The sequence below is a fragment of the Anomaloglossus baeobatrachus genome, chromosome 1, assembly GCF_048569485.1.
Source record: "Anomaloglossus baeobatrachus isolate aAnoBae1 chromosome 1, aAnoBae1.hap1, whole genome shotgun sequence".
Classification (NCBI taxonomy): Eukaryota; Metazoa; Chordata; class Amphibia; order Anura; family Aromobatidae; genus Anomaloglossus; species Anomaloglossus baeobatrachus.
This window is the reverse complement of record NC_134353.1, coordinates 646,218,743-646,240,186: the sequence shown is the minus strand read 5'-3', so window position 1 is coordinate 646,240,186 and position 21,444 is coordinate 646,218,743. Positions and strand designations below refer to the sequence as shown.

Below are 21,444 nucleotides of genomic sequence, written 5' to 3'. Positions count from 1 at the left end.
AGAAGTCGGTATCATTCAAGAAAAACATGATTTTCATGCAGGACAATGCTCCATCACATGCATCCAACTACTCCACAGCGTGGCTGGCCAGTTTAGATCTAAAAGATGAAAAAATAATGACATGGCCCCCTTATTCACCTGATCTGAACCCCACAGAGAACCTGTGGTCCCTCATAAAATGTGAGATCTACAGTGAGGGAAAACAGTACACCTCTCAGAACAGTGTCTCGGAGACTGTGGTGGCTGCTGTACGCAATGTTGATCGTAAACAGATCAAGCAACTGACAAAATCTATGGTAGGCTATTGAGTGTCATCATAAAGAATGGTGGCTATATTGGTTACTAATTTTTCTGGGTTTTGTTTTTGCATGTCAAAAATGTTTATTTCTAAATTTTGTGCGGTTATATTGGTTTACCTGGTGAAAATAAACAAGTGAGATGGGAATATATTTGGTTTTTATTAAGTTGCCTAATAATTCTGCACAGTAATAGTTACCTGCACAAACAAATATCCTCCTAAGATAGCCAAATCTAAAAAAAACCCACTCCAACTTCCAAATATATTAAGCTTTGATATTTATGAGTCTTTTGGGTTGATTGAGAACATAGTTGTTGATCAATAATAAAGAAATCCTACAAAATACAACTTGCTTAATAATTCTGCACGTAGTGTAGTGATAAAACCTTCATTATAAGTAAACTACACCACACAGTGTGATGAGTGACACATTGCTGAATTCTGTGTTTTAACCCCTACCTCATGCTGTCCTCAGAGCAAATACCTGCTGACAAATTCCCTTTAAAATTACCCTTAATACTAAACTTGACTATATTCACCATATTAAATGTGTTCAATTATTCTACCGTTTCCTCACTCAGTGCTCCATTTTCTTTTTCTGGAATGGCATGGGGAGCACTGTGAAAAGTGCTCCTGCTGTCAGATGAACCAATGATGATGGCAACAGCATTGTGTCTGTTCACCGGTATAGAACAGGCAGGGAAGGCATAGTTTAGATTTTCTGCATTACCCACCATGTACCCTGGGGGACATTTTGGAGAAAAAGAAAAAGGTCACCTATGGCAGAGCCAGCAGCAGTATAACCGAGCGCATTCGTTTTGTGACCACACATCTAATCACTTTTAATATCGGGGTGGACAATCACTTTAAGGTCACCTTACAGATGATGAAGATGGTATATGGAACACTTAGTCATAGCGCAAGGTAAAATATTTCACATATTGCAATGTTTATTCATGGCCAAATAGGTCAGTAAAGGAGTCCGATTGCTTTTCCCCATGTATCCCCGGTTTCTTTCCCTGATTTTCACTACATCTTCTCTTTGTCATTTGCCTAAAGAAAGAAAAAGAAGAAGAAAGAACTGTATCCCTTTGACCTACCCTAAAACAGACTGTTCTGGAATAATGTGATCCTTTACAATCATATAGTAGAAATAAACTGTAGAAGACTCTGCCTTCTCAGCAAGATGTCATCCAGAAAATTGTAGCTTTGCAGATGATCCACGGTTATTGACAGTCTTCTTTAGCTACTTTGATGCTATAAAGTATGTTTTTTTTCTTCTTTATGGAATGGTTATTTTTGATTTGATGCCATGTTTTAATTTTGATGCCCCTCCGGAAAACCGTGCAGGTCTTGACCTATAAATTCACTTACTGTGATGGAAAGAAAGAAATAGGATAAACAGTGAGACAGCTAAGCATTTTTTCACTTGCACATGTATTAAATATCTTAAAATATTAGCGGGGGCGGTGGAAATTTTTTACATGGTTGGAAAAAGAGCGATTTATCATTTTTTAAAAATATATTGCAACCATCTTTGACATTTGTTTAGAAATGGCACCTGGACCATGGTACCGGCCATGTAAAATGGCAAGGAATTCAAAAGTTACTATATATATGCTACAGGTATTTTTTCAGGAATGCAGCACAACTGGAGGATTAAGGTTACAAAGCAGAGACTGTTTCAAGGTAATGTATCATTTCTGCTTTATTTTACTATTTAAAATTTTACATTTTACCCAATTCCTTTTTTCTGTTTTTTTATTTTTTATTTGTAGGATTTGTTTAAAAATTCTTTACATCTTGCCTCAACTGCTGTTCTAATTAAATCAGAGATTTGCTTTACAGCAGCAACATGGACATAAAAACCACATTCAGAAAATCACATATTGACTTCGGTAGGAGAATGTTGTGGGCATGAACAGTAGCTAGTAAGAGGAACTGAGCTGTCTTCATAAGTATTGTCAGTGACTAGCTCTTATAATATTTACCCTTAAAAGGATATTGTAATCTCCAAGATTATATCCCAATGTGTAATTGTTGTAATAATAATTATAATATTACCAATTAACTCCAATTAGAAGTGTCGTATAGTTCACTGGATCCAGTGGTGGCCGCGGGTAACCTCAGTGACAGCTCAGCTGATCGCGCGGCTGTCTTCATTTGCTGCGTGGAGATGACAGGAGCGGCGGTGTCTGCTGCAGCTCCGGTCACCGCCATGCAGCAGAGCTGGAAGCGACGCTGGAGCATCCTGGATTACGCCGAACATGGAGGGCTTTTTCGGGCTTATTAAAGTGGTGAACCAGGGTATATGTTTGTGTTTTTTATTTCTAATAAAGAATTTTTTCGGGTGTGTGTGTTTATTTACTGTCACTTACAGATTAATCATGGAAGGCATCTCGGGGACACGCCTGACATGATTAATCTAGGACTTATTGGCAGCTATGGGCTGCCAATAACTCCTTATTACCACGATTTGCCAACGCACCAGGGCAAATCGGGAAGAGCCCGGTACAGTCCCAGAACTGTCGCATCTAATGTATGCGGCAATTCTGGGCGGCTGCTGACTGATATTGTTAGGCTGGGGGGCTCCCCATAACGTGGTGCTCCCCATCCTGAGAATACCAGCCTTCAGCCGTATGGCTTTATCTGGCTGGTTTTAAAATTGGGGGGGACCGCACGCCGTTTTTTTTAATTATTTAATTTATTTCACTGCACAGTATAGATACGCCCACCGGCTGCTGTGATTGGGTGCAGTGAGACACCTGTCACTCAGCGTGGGGGCGTGTCTCACTGCAACCAATCATAGGCGCCGGTGGGCGGGGAAAGCAGGGAATACGAGATTGTTTAATGAGCGGCCGTCTTTTTCAAAATAGTAAAAGCCGCCGGAGCAGTGTGAATGCCGTGCAGCGCCGCGCCGGTGATCGGGGATGGGTGAGTATATGAGAGAGGGCTGCTCAATTCAGTTACTCAGGAGTTTAGCGGTCACCCGTGAGCCCCTCACCGGTGACCGCTAATCAGGACGCGGCACAGACAGAGCCGCAGCATGACAATGAAGTCAGGTGAAGTTAACCCGAGTTCATTCTGATCGTGCGGCTCTTTCTGTGTCTGCTGTCATCTGCCATTCAGCTCTGCTACATGGCTGTCTGTGTCTGCTGTCATCTGCCATTCAGCTCTGCTACACGGCTGTCTGTGTCTGCTGTTAGCGGCCATGTAGCAGCGCTGAATGGCAGATGACATAGTAAAAACGCATCCCTACACATTACACACGCTTGGCAAGTCAATAAATTAAAAAAAAAAATGGGTGCCCAATGCGTACGTCACTGCCCAATGCGTACGTCAGCTGCGCTCTGAAGCGGACCTTTTTTAAGCTGCGGTGCAGAGCGCACACCTGCGCACATAGCATCAGACACCAAAATCGTATGAGGGATGTCACACGTTACAATTCACTAGGTTCGTGCAACAAAACGCTCAATTCTAGAGAATGATACGATGTGTTTGCGATCAACGGTTTTGCGTTCAATCCTCATCGCACGTAGCTGTCACACGCAGATACCTCACAAACGATGCCGGATGTGCGTCACTTACAACTTGACCCCAACGACGGATTGTGAGATATATTGAAGCGTGTAAAGCGGGCTTAAAGGATCGCCCACAAAATTGATCAATTTAACATAGACTACTAACGCACGTGTGACAGCAAATGAACGACCTACGTGCAATCTCATAAGATCCCATATGCAACCTGGGCGTGTCACATCGCATACGAGATTGCACACCTAATTGTAAGGTGTAAAGCAGGCTTTAGGGACAAGAGTATGAACTAAGAAAAAGATCTCTTGCTCATCAATATATTTAAATTATAAAAGACTCCATAGTTAGCAAAAAGTCACCCAAGACTCACTACCATGGGTAACAAATGAAGAATGCATTGTGCAATAGTCCATATTCTATACAGCATTAATGCAGTGTAAATGTCATATATATTATGTTTGCATATATCTTATATATAGCTTACAGAGTGCTGCTGTATTCTTTTGTTTGTATTCCATGTAGTCACAACAGCTCATACCTGTTCACATTTACTTAGAGATGTCGGTCAGTTTTTTGTGGTATGTTATTGGATGTATTCACTCCCTCATCTTCTGTCTGTGATCCCCTCCTATCAGCACAAGGGGGTATTTTTAATTAGTACTGGATCCTATCTGGCCATAAATTTGTAGACTTTAAGTCTGGGAGAGGCATGAAATAAGTTAGGGTCCAATCAAAAAGGGTCACCTTGTCGTGATTGTTGGGCTTTCATGTATTGGCCAATTTATGAGCTAAGTACCTTCATATTTTAAGCATATTCCATATAGCATCAATGCAGTTTAAATGTCATATATTCTATGTTTACATATATCTTAGTGCTTACAGAGTATTGCTGTATTCTTTTGTTTTGTATTTCAGGTAGTCATAGCAGTTCGTATGTGTTCACATTTATTTGGAGATGCTGGTCAGGTTTTTTGAATTTAAGCATATTCCATATAGCATTAATGCAGTTGAAATGATTAATCCAGGAGTAGTAGTAGCATTAGCACAGAAGGAAATCCACAGCACTCACTTCCAGTGAATAAAATATTCTTTTATTTCAACATAGTAAAATTTACTTTTCAATGGAGGCCATGGCAGGAGTGGGGGGAGGGTAGGACAAAGTGCAGACAAGTGCAGATTCGATGAGATGATGGACTCTTTTTTTGCACAACTGCGCTTCTACAGGTCTGAGGCCTCCGACACACATCCATTAAAAACGTGCGTGTTTTGTCCGTTTCCGTATATACCGGAGACACGGACAAATGCGCACCAATGTTAAACTATGTTTTTGGTCAAACTTGTGTTTTTCATCATGTCTGTGCTCGTGATCTGTATGCGTTTCCATTTTTCACGGCAGCATGTCCGTTTCCTGCACGGAACACGTACACATAGACACCATGAAAGTCAATGGTTTGGTACGCACAAGTACGTGACACGGATGCATATCCGTATGCTCCATGTACGTTTTGTGCTTTTTTCTAGCGATTGTCGGTCATTCTTTCTTTTCCGGTGTATGTCGGTCAATCTCCCTCAGTCCGTCGGTCAGTCTCTGTCTGTCTGTCCTCTGTCTTGTCTGGCCCTCTCTCTGTCAGTTGGTCAGTCTCCCCCTCTCTCATACTTACCGATCACCGGCGTGGCGCTGCCCGGCGTTCACACTGCTCCGACGGCTTTTACTATTTTGAAAAAGCCGGCCGCTCATTAATCAATCTAGTATTCCCTGCTTTCCATGCCCATCGGCGCCTATGATTGGTTGCAGTTAGACACGCCCACACGCTGAGTGACAGCTGTCTCACTGCAACCAATCACAGCCGCCGGTGGGCGGGTCTATAATGTGCAGTAAAAAAAAAAAATAATTAATTAAAAAAAAAACGACGTGCGGTCCCCCCACATTTTGATACCAGCCAGAGTATAGTCACACGGCTGAAGGCTGGTATTCTCAGGATGGGGAGTTCCGCGTTAGGGGGAGCCCCCAGCCTAACAATATCTGCCAGCAGCCGCCCAGAAATGCCGCATCCATTAGATATTTATTTGTTTGTACAGGATACAGCCAGGCCCCCCCCCTGTTGGGCCTTGCATTGTAGAGTGTCTGTCCGTGCATGATATACAGTGGAGTACGGCTTGGCAGCCCGCCTGATCTAATAGAAGGGCGTTACCTAATAGGCTGCGGGTTTGTGACTGTGTCATCTGCATGTGAACAGCGCTCTATGCAAGCCACTTGTGTGCAGTTTTATCATCTAGCAGTCACCTCCCCTCCATTCCATGAAGGTGTGTGTGTGATGTGCTTCTCCTGCACCTGTGATGTCTCCACTTAGTGGGGGTTTAGCTGTATCCTGCTAGAGCATCAGTTTTTGGCCAGGGCGATGTACACACTGCAGCCCAACTTGCTGTGAGTAATACTTGATTTTTGGAGGACATTATCCTCTTATTGTTGCTTTTTTTATATTTAGTGTAGGGACCTACAGACATGAGGTCCCTTGACGAGGGTGTAGGCTTACGTTTTATGGCCATAAATACCAACAAAAACCTCATATTTTTTTGTTTGTACAGGATACAGCCAGGCCCCTTTCTGTTGGGCCTTGCATTGTAGAGTGTCTGTCCGTGCATGATATACAGTGGAGTACGGCTTGGCAGCCCGCCTGATCTAATAGAAGGGCGTTACCTAATAGGCTGCATGTTTGTGACTGTGTCATCTGCATGTGAACAGCGCTCTATGCAAGCCACTTGTGTGCAGTTTTATCATCTAGCAGTCACCTCCCCTCCATTCCATGAAGGTGTGTGTGTGATGTGCTTCTCCTGCACCTGTGATGTCTCCACTTAGTGGGGGTTTAGCTGTATCCTGCTAGAGCATCAGTTTTTGGCCAGGGCGATGTACACACTGCAGCCCAACTTGCTGTGAGTAATACTTGATTTTTGGAGGACATTATCCTCTTATTGTTGCTTTTTTTATATTTAGTGTAGGGACCTACAGACATGAGGTCCCTTGACGAGGGTGTAGGCTTACGTTTTATGGCCATAAATACCAACAAAAACCTCATATTTTTTTGTTTGTACAGGATACAGCCAGGCCCCTTTCTGTTGGACCTTGCATTGTAGAGTGTCTGTCCGTGCATGATATACAGTGGAGTACGGCTTGGCAGCCCGCCTGATCTAATAGAAGGGCGTTACCTAATAGGCTGCGGGTTTGTGACTGTGTCATCTGCATGTGAACAGCGCTCTATGCAAGCCACTTGTGTGCAGTTTTATCATCTAGCAGTCACCTCCCCTCCATTCCATGAAGGTGTGTGTGTGATGTGCTTCTCCTGCACCTGTGATGTCTCCACTTAGTGGGGGTTTAGCTGTATCCTGCTAGAGCATCAGTTTTTGGCCAGGGCGATGTACACACTGCAGCCCAACTTGCTGTGAGTAATACTTGATTTTTGGAGGACATTATCCTCTTATTGTTGCTTTTTTTATATTTAGTGTAGGGACCTACAGACATGAGGTCCCTTGACGAGGGTGTAGGCTTACGTTTTATGGCCATAAATACCAACAAAAACCTCATATTTTTTTGTTTGTACAGGATACAGCCAGGCCCCTTTCTGTTGGGCCTTGCATTGTAGAGTGTCTGTCCGTGCATGATATACAGTGGAGTACGGCTTGGCAGCCCGCCTGATCTAATAGAAGGGCGTTACCTAATAGGCTGCGGGTTTGTGAATGTGTCATCTGCATGTGAACAGCGCTCTATGCAAGCCACTTGTGTGCAGTTTTATCATCTAGCAGTCACCTCCCCTCCATTCCATGAAGGTGTGTGTGTGATGTGCTTCTCCTGCACCTGTGATGTCTCCACTTAGTGGGGGTTTAGCTGTATCCTGCTAGAGCATCAGTTTTTGGCCAGGGCGATGTACACACTGCAGCCCAACTTGCTGTGAGTAATACTTGATTTTTGGAGGACATTATCCTCTTATTGTTGCTTTTTTTTTATATTTAGTGTAGGGACCTACAGACATGAGGTCCCTTGACGAGGGTGTAGGCTTACGTTTTATGGCCATAAATACCAACAAAAACCTCATATTTTTTTGTTTGTACAGGATACAGCCAGGCCCCTTTCTGTTGGGCCTTGCATTGTAGAGTGTCTGTCCGTGCATGATATACAGTGGAGTACGGCTTGGCAGCCCGCCTGATCTAATAGAAGGGCGTTACCTAATAGGCTGCGGGTTTGTGACTGTGTCATCTGCATGTGAACAGCGCTCTATGCAAGCCACTTGTGTGCAGTTTTATCATCTAGCAGTCACCTCCCCTCCATTCCATGAAGGTGTGTGTGTGATGTGCTTCTCCTGCACCTGTGATGTCTCCACTTAGTGGGGGTTTAGCTGTATCCTGCTAGAGCATCAGTTTTTGGCCAGGGCGATGTACACACTGCAGCCCAACTTGCTGTGAGTAATACTTGATTTTTGGAGGACATTATCCTCTTATTGTTGCTTTTTTTATTTTTCGCATCCATTAGATGCGACAGTTCTGGGACTGTACCCGGCTCTTCCCGAATTGCCCTGGTGTGTTGGCAATCGGGGTAATAAGGAGTTAATGGCAGCAGCCCATAGCTGCCAGTATGTCCTAGATTAATCATTGCAGGCGTCTATGAGACTCTTCCAATGTTTAACCTGTAATTTAAAGTTAATAAACACACACAACGAAAAATCCTTTATTTGCAATAATAAACACTAACAAATACCCTTGTTCACCACTTTATTAACCCCCAAAAACTCATCCATGTCCGGCGTAATCCACGGAGGTCCCACGTCGCTTCCAGCTCTGCTACATGAAGGTGACAGGAGCTGCAGAAGAACACCGCCGCTCCTGGCAGCACCATGCAGCAACTGATGTAAGTATCGCGATCAGCGATGACATCACTCAGGTAACTCGCGGCCACCGCTGGATCCTCCAACTGTGACAGCAAGTCGCCCGGGTGACAGCAATGAAGTCACAGGTGAGTTGCGGTCTCGGGTGGGTGACTCCAGTAGGCCGCGGGTAACCTGAGTGACGGCAGCGCTAATCGCGCTGCTCACTTCAGTTACTCTGGGGATTAGCGGTCACCAGTGATTTCTTCACGGGTGACCGCTAATCAGAACCGGTAGCCGTGGTATGACAATGAAGACGGGTGAAGGTTACCTGAGTTCTTTCTCTACGCGCGACACTGTCTGCTGTCAGCGGGTAAGCATCAACGACATTTTACATCACACACGTACCATTTCACACGGACAAAACACACTCACATGTCAGTTATGTATCTCACGCACACACGGATATTCTACATGCACAGACGGCTAGCATACGATGTTCACACGGATGCCACACGTACAATAAAAACGGATCACGGACCTGAAAAATGGCCCGTATTACACGCACGTGATTTTAACGGATGTGTGTCGGAGGCCTGAGAGTGAGTGCTGTGGATATCCTTCTGTGCTTGAAGTACCTTTGTTTCCCCATACCTGGCACACTTTTCGCTGAGCACCACTGTGAATTTGATAGGTTTTGTGCTGGATCCTGTGCCTGTGGCTTGCTAACCACATGTGAAAAGTGCCAGGTGAGCATTTTTTTTTTCTCATTGTAGTAGTAGCATTAGTAACAGCATTACTATACTTGCCTTCTTCCAGTGTGATCCCTTGGATTGGTATTGGATGGAAAGGGCTTTCAAAAACTTGATTACGTTCCTTTTGCACATCTCCTCCTTCATTACTGGCTGACTTGGCATATTCTTCTAAATGTTCTTGATAACAGGCATTTTTTTCATTTTGGTTTGCGGATAAACAAACTGAAGTATCAGAGGTACCCTCATGACCAGGAACTGGAACACTAGGGATAATTGGAGGAGAAGAAGAGAAGGAAACAGGATGTGTTGATGGACACAATGTGGTGAGTTGGGAAGAGCTACGGGACAAGTTTCGGTAGTTGTTGGAAAATGTTTGGGGCATACTAACATCTTTACAAGATATAGGCAAACTGGAATTGGAGGTGGAAAACCCTGTATGACTTGTTGATCCCACATCATCTATTTTTGATCTTAAGGAGTGTGAAGGATTGGCACCGTGATTTGAGTGTGTGCTCGGAGTAAACTGTTGATTGGCGGTACCTTGCTCTGTTCTGCTTATTTCTGAAGATGTTGTAGAATGTTTAGAGTGTACTGTATCTAAGCTATCAATCTCACCTAACGTAGTGTATGTTGGAGGAGCACATGATGGATATGACTGATACCCTGGAACAAAATGTGGAGTAGAACCATCAAATTCTAAACTTGGTAAAATGGGAGAGGGTTGGTAGTTTGGATGAGAACCTGTTTCCCTTTCCTCCAGTTTGCTGTTTGAGTTTAAATGGGAAAGTAGGGATCCCCCAAACGTAGTTGAGCATGTTGGATGGGATGAACATGGTTGTGGAGACCAGGGAACTGGACTAGGTGGTAGTGCTGAGTTATTTATTTGAAATGGCAGAGTTATAGACATATCTGCACTGTTATCGGGGTACGATGGGGGACATTTCAATTCTGGAAGACTTGTTGGATTAAAAAAGCAACCTAAAAAAGAATTACTGTTCGCACTACAGTCAGAAGCTCCGGAGAACATTCTTTCCTGGTGTGGAGAACTGTAATATGGGGACACTTCCATAGGTGCTTCAGACAAATTTGGTGTTACAGGAGACACAAACGATGGGGATAACTCCATATGGCCAGGATCTAAAGTTATGTGAGATGGAGAAGGAAGTGAAGCAGAAGGAAATCTATGTAAGGTCATTTCAGGAAGAGGCTCCTCTTTAAATATGACTGAAGATAAAAGATGAAAGCATTTTAAAGAAAAAAGAATCAGAAAGGTAGATGAAGAAGAGAAAAAAGCAAATAAATGTGGAATATTAACATTCAATACACAGGTTTAATAAAGTCATCTCATACCGGCTAAATTGCATTGATGATACGTGCAGAGCCTAAAATCCAGATCACTTACTTGGTAGGTAGCGAAAGCTCTGCATAGGACTTCTCTTCCTACGTCCATTTGAAATATAGAAATAGACTTGTAAGGGTCGTGTGATCTCTTTATTACAGTATTCTGGGACTTGCACAGACAACAAAGACTGGAATCAATACAAAAAAATAAATAGATATAGATTAAAATGTTTCTATCGTATGTACCCCGACTTCCAAATTCATCCTAAAAGCACTAATGAGTAATGACCATCATGTTTGTTATTTGGTGCTAGACAAGAAGAGTGTGTCAGCACAGAGCATTTGCGATAAATGTGGATGGCACGTGCTTGACCCACTGGAGTGCGCATGTAGAAGACTGAAGGACTCCCTGATAAATCACTACAAACTCAAATTTGGGCTACAATTTTTCATTAAATGAAGTATATTTTGGGACACTTAAAGGAATGAACAGAAGGAATGAATAAAAATAACTTAGTACAAAGGTAAAGCGAGGTACTATACGTTTCCTGGCCATCCTAGATATGGAATGAACATAAATTATGTGCAGATGAGAGTGTAATGAACACAAATTCTATACTAACAGATGTATATTGTATTTTCTGTATTTTTTAGGTAGGGAATGAACATGGAATATGTGCAGTAGTGACATGAAAACCTATCCCTTATAAATAGATGTATATTGAATTCCTATCACGTAGAAAGAGGTGAACTGTGGCACTCACGAGTATGTAATTCAGCCAACTTTATTCTAAAAGTATTAATATACAGTCAGGATGAATATGGAATACTCGTGTACAGAGAGACTAGGACAATGCGTGTATCAGACATGAAACAGTTTTTGTCTATGTACTCTGAGTACTGCACATGGCACCTCACCAGCGTCTTGGCCCGCTTAATATTACTCAATAGCGCTAAATAGAAGGTGGTGAGACTTGCCTAACCAATTCTGTTGCCGCAAGGCTATTAAACGCAAGATTCAAGCAACCTGCCTAACAACCTCTCACCACAAAGGCAATTAAAGACTGAGTGCTGTCCAACATCGGTGGTGTCCTGAATAGAGATGATCGAGCCTCTAGAGGCTCGAGTTTGACTCGGTTCGTCGAACGGAGGCCGCGTTCGAGTTCGGTTCGGCGAGCCGTTTGACGAACCTCTCGAACCCCACTGAAAACAATGGGAGGCAAACACAAAGACATAAAAACACATTATAAATGTACAGATACAGTAAATAAACATTGCCATAACACTTACCTGTCCCCGCGACTCGTCCTGCTTTCTGTCTCCAGCCACTTTTCCTTCCGATAATCGCTGCGTCCTCCCGGTAACCAGCACTGATGATAGGACCTATCGTTACGTCAAAATAGCATGTGACCAGTCACGTGTCTATTATCTTATTGGCTACAGACTGGTCACATGGCTATGACGTCACACTAGGTCCTGTCATTGCATCTCTCCGGTACACTGTGCACGTTTGTGTATCTGCGTATACCGGCGACATGCTCTGGCACACGGTCGCCTCCCCGTTCTGCTTCCCCGTTCCATTATTCACCGACTGTCACAGCCGGTCAATAACGGAGATCACCGTTGCTATGGCAACGCGCCTTCAGCGGTGACGTCACCGCTTACAGCCGCAGCGGCACTGGGAATCACGTGATCGGAGCATCGTTGCCATAGCAACGCACCTGTGAGGGGTGACGTCACCGCTTACAGCCAGCAGCACTGATCACTCACGGAGGGAATTCTGCACGGGGAACAGCAGCGTCTTTCTCCCATGCAGTGCTGCTGATGTAGCAGAGCTGCATGGGTTGAAGGAGAAATAAGACAGAAGACCATGGATCGTGGAGGAATAAGAGGGAGTAATAAACATGGAGTCTCTAACTGTGTCTGTGTATTTATTTCTATTAAAGTATTTTTTCTCTGTGTGGTGTCTTTTTTTTTTTAACCCTTTATTGGAGATTCTTAATGGCTGGATCAAACTTGCCTGACATTAAGAATCTCTGACTTAATACTAGCTAGTAAAACAAAGCTAGTATTAACTCATTTTTACCCAGCGAGCCACCAGCATCAGGGCAGCTGGAAGAGTTGGATACAGCACCATATGATGGCGCTTCTATGAAAGCGCCATTTTCTGGGGCGGCTGCGGACTGCAATTCGCAGCAGGGGTGCCCAGAAAGCTCGGGCTAACCTGTGCTGCGGATTCCAATCCCCAGCTGCCTGGTTGTACCCGGCTGGACACAAAAATGGGGCGAAGCCCACGTGTTTTTTTTTTTTTTTAATTATTTTATGAAATTCATTAAATAATTAAAAAAAGGGCTTCCCTATATTTGTAGTTCCCAGCCGGGTACAAATAGGCAGCTGGGGGTTGGGGGCAGCCGTACCTGCCTGCTGTACCTGGCTAGCATACAAAAACATGGCAAGGCTCACGTATTTTTTTTTTGTAGTTTTTTGGCAAAAAAAAATGCTTCCCTGGATTTTCCCTTGCCAGTGAAGGTAGCACCAAGCAGTGGGGGTTAGCAGCCAGTAGCTGCTTGGATTACCCTTAGCTAGCAAGACAAAAAATGCAGCGGGAGCACATATATATTTTTTTTAATTATTTACTTAAATAACTAAAAAAAAAAGGGCTTCCCTGTATTTTGATTGCCTGACATCACAGTGCTGTAAAAATAAATCTTTAAAAAAAATGACATAGCGCTCCGCGTTATTTTTGATTCTCAGTGCAGATAAAGCAGACAGCTACGGGTTGCCAACCCCATATGACTGCCGTTACCTTGGCTGGTAATCAAAATACAGGGAAGCCCATTGTGGAGGTCACCCCAGCCTCTTTATTTTATAATTATTTTATAAATAATAATTACAAAAAAAGTAGGGTCCCTCCCAAATTGGATCACCAGCCAAGGTAAAGCGGACAGCTGTGGTCTGGTATTCTCAGGGTGGGAAGGTCCATAGTTATTGGCCTTTTACAGCCTAAAAATAGCAGGCCGCAGGCACCCCAGAAGTGGCGCATCCACTAGATGCGCCAATCCTGGCGCTTCACCCCAACTCATCCCGTGCCCTGGTGCGGTGGCAAACGAGGTAATAAATGAGGTTGATATAGCTGTAAGGTCACCTGACATCAAGCCCAGCAGTTTTTTATGTCATGGCGTCTATCAGATACCCGACATCACAAACTGTCAGTACTAAGAAAACAAATAGACAACAAAAAATGTATTTGAAAAAACACTCCCCAAAACATTCCCTCTTTCACCAATTTATTGTAAGGAAAAAAAATAAGGGGGTCCCACGATGACTCTGGACCATCTAGAATATGGGGGGGACACGCTCAGGGAACGTATCCCCCATTTTCTAGGAGTGCAGATCCTCCATGTGAGGAGTGTGGGTGCAATGAATCTGCACCCACTGTCCCCGGGTCCACAGCAGCAGAGTCCATGTCGTAACTGTTGCTACCAAAGCTGCAATGCCCTGCTCATGAGGTAAGGGCATGCCTAATCAGGAGAACTATTCTAAATTTCCAAATATTTGTATTTGCTGATATTATTGCTATTCCACCTACTATATATTGGGGATAGGATCTTGGAGATGGAATACCCCTTTCAGTCCAGTTATCCAGCTGAATGAATACTAAACAACAGAGCTCGTTATTTAGACATGTTTTCTTGTGGCGTATAACGGACTCTCATGTTTGGTAGTCGTTCAGCAGGGTAATTATAAAATCAAATACCTCGATTTGTAAATGTAATATAGCTCTCCTGATCAACTATGTTCCTTACCTCATGAGCAGGGCATTGCAGTAGCTTACAGATGCATGGTCACCACCACTCACTGTGTCTGAACACTGAGCTGACAGCCGCTCTGAGCATGCGGCAGCATCTATTGTGAAGGAGGGGACCGCGGGGGATCAACGCTGCACAGGTACCGTGGAACACCGGTGGGGTTATAGGGGGTGACCTGGCAGGGCCTGGCGAGGGGTTTTCTGTCACATGTGTCATGGCACATGCGACAGAAATCAGAGGAGTAGGTGATCTTGGATTTCCGGGAGGGGGTTGGGGGCGCACTTTGGCGACTTCGGGGGACCGGAAGGGACCGGGGACGAGATTTATCTCCCATCTGACATGTTTGTTCATGCCAGATGGGAGATAAATAATTTTTTACCGGCGCTGTCATTTACTGTAACGTGATCATCGGTATACGGTGTTCCCCGGAGATCCTGTGAGTGGGGACCGGAAAAACCTGCCTGAATCATGATTTCGAGGGTCTCTGCTGCCCCCTGAAACCCCGGAGATTTTCTGACGCTGGGGGGCGCTATTCACTTATTTCTGCCTGCTGTTTATAAACGGCAGATCAGAATAAGACTACATTCACACGACCGATCCGTTTTTGCGGTCTGCAAAAAACGGTCCGTTTTTTTCACGGGTGCATCTGTGTGGCATCCGTTTCCATTCCATATACGGTCCGCATGTCATACGTTTGTCATCCGTGTGCCTTCCTTTTTTTTGCGTACTGCAAAAAAACTGAAGGAGGGAAAATACATAAATTTACCCAGGATCCATAGCTTCAACCTACATGAGGCGGTCACATGTTCACTCCAGTGCCATTTTCTACTGTTTTTCACAGCGTAGAGCGCTCTGGTGATTTTCCTTTGCTTGTACACTTCATATCAGTCTTTTCTGTCATTATAATGGCAGAAAGACACATAATGTCCCACTCTCCTGCATTTTGTAATTTTGCATTCTTTGGTGCCGTTCATGTGGTACTAAAGGGTGCTTAGCCTTGTATTTAGCCAAAAAAATAAATAAATTTAGAAAAAAAATGACGTGGGGTTCCCTGTTACATCTCGTGGCTCTCCTGAGGCAGTCTCCCATTCCTTGCCTGCCACGAGTAATCCTGCTCAGCAGCGCCGAAGGTCTGCCAGACTGCGCAGTGTGCAGGAGATACCTTCTCAGAGAAGCAGCAGAAGGGTGACACCTAGTGGTTCTCCTGTTACAAGGAGTGAAGCGGTCTCCCATTCCTGGCCTGCCGCAGACTCTCCTGCTCAGCGGCCCCGAAGGTCTGCGAGGCTGCGCAATGTGCAGAGGTTTACTGCTCAGGGAAGCAGTGAGATTCCCGTTATCTCTCCACATTGTGAGACCGAGGATCCCGCCTCTATTTCCCAGAGGCAGGAGGGTGAGCATGTGCAATGCGTGGTGGGTCCTGATTCGCTCACTGATGTCACACGGCTTGATGACAAGGCTGGTGACGTGGTGAATCCTGACTGGCCAGGCTGGGACGTCGTGGACCCTGATTGGGTCAAGTCCATCATCTCCGCCTCGCGCCCGCCCTCGGGTGGAGCTGCACCTCCTTAAAAGCTCCCCCTGCCATCATGGCGGCGCGCGACCGTCCTTCTATGTTTGGATGTCTGGCAGCGTGCTGCCACGCCACTGCTCAGGCATTACTGTCTCTTGTGGGCTTGGCCCTTGCTGCTCCGGCAGTACCTCGTTTGCAGGCCGTGTTCCTGCCTTGCTGCTCCGGCAGTACCCCCGTCAACAGGCCGTGTTCCTGTCCCAGGTGAGCTCCTCAAGTCTCCATTGGACTCACCTGGTTATTGAAAGCACACGTGCGTGGACACCTCTGTGCTACCCTCGTGCCATATTCTCGTGACTTCCACTGGCACACGTGCGTGGGCACCTCTGTGCTTCCCCGTGCAACAGGTACACCGAGCCGTGAGATCTGTGCCATACAACCCTCACGGGTTAGGGCAGATCGGTGTACATAGATCGTCTGTGACATTCCAGATGATCGCTAGCAGCAACCCGCTCACTCTTCACCCACCATAGCGGCGGTCCCTTACACCGCACAGTGGACCTTGACCGGCGGAAGCAGTCCATTTCCCATCTTGGCACGCTTCCCCGGGTCCCCCTCGTAACATTACGGTCGCGCCAAAGGTCTGGCTATGGCTGAAGAGCAGCAGCAGTTGCTGCGTTATGTGCAGAAGTTGGAGTCACGATTGGCAGCAGTGGAGCAGTCTTCCTCCGATAAGACTACTCTGACGACAGTCGCCACCCAGGCGGCTACCCAGGCTGTGCTATTGGGCGGAAGGTCTCCTCGCCTTGCGCTTCCAGAGCGCTTTAGCGGCAACAGCTCTGAGTGCCGTGGTTTTATAAACCAGGTTACCACCTACTTAGAGCTGTCCGCGACTCTTTACGCTACCGAGAAGGCGAAGGTAGCCTTCGTCCAGTCCCTGCTCACAGGGAGAGCGCTGAAGTGGTCCACGCCGTTGTGGGAGCGCGAAGATCGTGTGGTGAATAACTTAGCAGCTTATCTTGGGGCCATGAGAATGGTGTTCCTCGGGCCTCAAGTCACCCACGATTCCGCGCTGCGCCTCCTACGACTTCGGCAAGGGTCTGCTTCAGTCGGGGACTTTGCTGTACACTTTAGGACACTGGCCGCAGAGCTGGACTGGCCGGATAAGGTCCTTGTCCCTGTGTTTTGGGAGGGCCTGGCAGGGTTTGTCAAAGACGCACTGGCCACACATGAGGTGCCTGCCACTTTAGAGTCCTTGATTCAGGTTGCCTCTCGCATAGACATCCGCCAGGCGGAGCGAAGGCTCGAGGTCTCTTCAGCACCCACGTCTTCTCGGCCTAAAAAGCGTCTGACTCCCGTCTTCCATCAGACAGGTCCCCCAGCCAGTCCTGTAGGCGACTCCGTGGAGTCAATGGAGGTGTCCAAGGTGGTCTCCTCTGCCCCAGGTTCTCGGTCTTGTGTCATCTGCTTTTCCTGTGGGCAGAGGGGACACATAGCTACCCTATGTCCCAAACCGTCGGGAAAAGACAGCGTCTAGTTTCTATCAGAGGGGGGACTCTAGACGCTACTTCTCCCTCTAGGTTGACTATCAGCGCCCAGTTGCAGTTCGGCACTACTCTCTTCTCTGCCCTGGCTTGCTTGGACTCAGGCGCTGAAGGCAATTTCATCTCGACCTCCCTGGCAACCCGATACTCAGTTCCCCTGTTTCTGTTGCCCAAGCCACTCAGGATCCGGGTAGTCGACGGGTCCATACTACTCGATCCTATCACCCAGATCACCATCCCTCTCAGGATGGATGTACCACCGGGACACCATGAGCAGGTGTCCTTCCTGGTGCTTCCAGGGGGGACGGATGAGATCCTACTGGGCCTTCCCTGGTTGAGACAGCATGCTCCTATACTCAACTGGGCAACAGGGGAGATCTCATCCTGGGCAGGATCCTGTAGAGAGCACCTCGTGACTACCGAACCACCCGCTACCATTAGGTCGGTTGGGTCCTCAGGGAATACTGAGGGGCCGGGTTTACCGACACCTTATGAGGCCTACAGGGATGTCTTTTCCAAAAGGGCCGCAGATACTCTTCCTCCCCACCGGCCATATGATTGCCGAATAGACCTGAAGCCAGGCTCCGAGCCCCCTAGGGGCAGAGTGTATCCACTCTCTGCTCCAGAGACGGAGGCTATGTCCAAATATATTCAGGACAGCCTGGCGAAGGGGTTCATTCGCAAGTCTATTTCACCGGCTGGTGCAGGGTTCTTTTTTGTGCAGAAGAAGGAAGGGGATCTGCGCCCCTGTATCGATTACAGGGGATTAAATGCAATCACAATCAAGAACAAATACCCTTTGCCCCTCATTACTGAGCTATTTGATCGATTCCGCGGGGCAAAGGTCTTCACAAAGCTGGATCTACGCGGGGCGTATAATCTAGTGCGAGTCCGAAAGGGCGATGAGTGGAAGACCGCCTTTAACACCAGGGACGGTCACTACGAGTATCTAGTAATGCCCTTCGGACTCTGCAATGCCCCCGCCGTATTTCAAGACTTTGTGAATGACATTTTCCGGGATTTGTATCTTTCCGTGGTTGCATACCTGGATGACATTCTTATCTTCTCCCCCGATCTTACCACCCATCGGAGGGATGTCATCCGAGTACTTAAGAGGCTCCGCACCCATTCGTTATATGCTAAGCTGGAAAAGTGCGTTTTTGAACAGGAATCCTTGCCGTTCCTGGGGTACATAGTGTCCAGTCAGGGGTTAGCAATGGATCCGGGGAAGTTGGAGACAGTGATGAACTGGCCTGAGCCCCGCTCGCTGAAGGCGATCCAGCGATTCTTGGGGTTTATCAATTATTATCGCCAGTTCATTCCCAACTTCTCGACGGTGGCAGCACCCATCATTGCCCTTACCCGCAAGGGCGCTAATCCCAAAGCATGGACACGGGAAACGGTAGAGGCATTTCACACTCTCAAAACTCACTTCTCCAGAGCTCCCATCCTTCATCGTCCAGACATCTCCAAACCCTTCCTACTGGAGGTAGACGCCTCTTCGGTCGGTGCAGGTGCAGTCCTGTACCAGAAAAACGAACGAGGAAGGAAACATCCGTGTTTCTTTTTCTCCAAGACCTTTTCTCCGGCCGAGAGGAACTACTCCATAGGGGATAGGGAGTTACTGGCGATGAAACTAGCATTCCAGGAATGGCGGCATCTCCTGGAGGGTGCGAAGCATCCATTTGAGGTTTTTTCTGACCACAAAAACCTCACATACCTCCAGACAGCACAACTCCTGAACCCAAGGCAGGCCCGTTGGTCTTTATTCTTCTCCCGGTTCCACTTTATTATCCGCCACCTGGCCGGTGAGAAGAACGTACGGGCCGATGCCTTGTCACGTTGTATGGTTGTGTTGGAGGAGGACGAGGAGGAGCCTCGTCTTATACTACCCCCGGACAGCTTGAGGATGGTCACTCCCACTTCTTTGGACCAGGTGCCACCTGGCAAAACCCTCGTTCCCCCTGAACTACGGAACGAGGTGCTATCGTGGGCCCATGCCTCCAAGGTCGGGGGTCACTTCGGGGTCAAAAGGACCAGAGACCTGGTGACCAGGCATTATTGGTGGCCGAGACTACCCCAGGACATACAGGAATATGTGGGAGCCTGTATGTCGTGTGCTCAGAATAAGCCGTCCCTGCAGAGACCGGCAGGTCTTCTTCACCCACTGCCAGTGCCGGATCGTCCCTGGGAAGTGGTGGGGATGGACTTCCTGGGAGATCTGCCCAAGTCAGCAGGGCACAGGGTCGTATGGGTCATCACGGACCACTTCTCTAAAATGGTCCACTTGGTGCCTCTCCCACGACTCCCGACGTCACGTGCTCTCGCCACCTTGTTCATTCGGCATGTATTTAGGTTGCATGGCATGCCTGACAAGGTGGTGAGCGACCGGGGTCCCCAGTTCGCGTCTCGCTTCTGGAGAGAGCTCTGTAAGCTCCTGCAGATAGAGCTGAACATCTCCTCCGCATACCATCCCGAGACCAATGGACTAGTGGAGAGGACTAATCAGACCTTGGTAACTTACCTCCGCCATTTTATATCCGCGCACCACGACAACTGGGCTAACCTCCTTCCTTGGGCCGAATTTGCCATTAACAATTCGGTCCATGAATCCTCTGGCCAGACTCCGTTCCTACTCAATAACGGACAACATCCCAGAATCCCGGTTCCGATGCCCATTACGTCACCCGATACTAGAGTGGAGGATTGGGCGACCAAGGCCCGGGAGATCTGGGATGACATCCAAGAGGCTCTTAAAAGGGCTAAAGACCGGATGGTGACAACGGCTGATGTTCGCCGCCGCCCTGCACCAGCCTTCGCCCCTGGTGACCTAGTATGGCTGTCCTCTAAGAATGTTAACCTACGGGTACAGGCAGCCAAATTCGCCCCTAGGTATCTGGGTCCGTTTAAAGTTCTACAGCAGGTAAACCCAGTGGCATATCGACTCCAGCTCCCTCCACGCTGGGCTATAGCCAACACCTTTCACGTGTCCCTCCTGAAACCCGTACGACTTAATAAATTCTCGGGGTCCCTGCCGGCTCAAACCGACTCCCCGTCCGACGACCCTGAGGTGGCAAAACTTGTGGAGACAAAAGTCATACAGGGCAAGAGGTACTACCTCGTGGAGTGGGCCGGCCGTGGTCCAGAGCATAGATCCTGGGAGTTGGAGGATCATATCCGCGCCCCAGGTTTGATAGCGGCCTTTGAGCACGGAAAGGGGGGGGGGGGCTAGACGGGGGGTTAATGTTACATCTCGTGGCTCTCCTGAGGAAAGGACTGAGGCAGTCTCCCATTCCTTGCCTGCCACGAGCAATCCTGCTCAGCAGCGCCGAAGGTCTGCCAGACTGCGCAGTGTGCAAGAGATACAGAGTGCTGTTCTTTTTTGCTTTGTATTGTCCTGATGAAGAAGGCGGCTGTGCCTTCGAAACGCGTTGACCCGTGCAAATAAAGAAAAGGATTTCATCAAATCCCCTGGAGTTGTGGTTTTTAGCGCAGCATCAAACCCGTTTTTCTCATACATCTTGTAGACTGCGCAGTGTGCAGGAGATACCTTCTCAGAGAGGCAGCAGAAGGGTGACACCTAGTGGTTCTCCTGTTACAAGGAGTGAAGCGGTCTCCCATTCCTGGCCTGCCGCAGACTCTCCTGCTCAGCGGCCCCGAAGGTCTGCGAGGCTGCGCAATGTGCAGAGGTTTACTGCTCAGGGAAGCAGTGAGATTCCCGTTATCTCTCCACATTGTGAGACCGAGGATCCCGCCTCTATTTCCCAGAGGCAGGAGGGTGAGCATGTGCAATGCGTGGTGGG

At 47.1% G+C, this 21,444-nt stretch overlaps 1 protein-coding gene across 1 annotated transcript in view; it reads right to left on the bottom strand.

Moving 5' to 3' along the window:
* Nucleotides 1-655: 655 nt before the first annotated feature.
* Nucleotides 656-21,444, bottom strand: part of NFATC4 (nuclear factor of activated T cells 4) — a 164,074-nt gene continuing 143,285 nt past the window's right edge. Inside the window, exons 8-10 of the mRNA XM_075341305.1 lie at nucleotides 10,843-10,969; nucleotides 9,495-10,664; nucleotides 656-1,671 (exon numbers count right to left, since the gene is read on the bottom strand). Coding sequence (XP_075197420.1) covers nucleotides 1,616-1,671; nucleotides 9,495-10,664; nucleotides 10,843-10,969 — 1,353 coding nt within the window. The 3' untranslated portion in view covers nucleotides 656-1,615. The remainder of the gene's footprint in view (nucleotides 1,672-9,494; nucleotides 10,665-10,842; nucleotides 10,970-21,444) is intronic.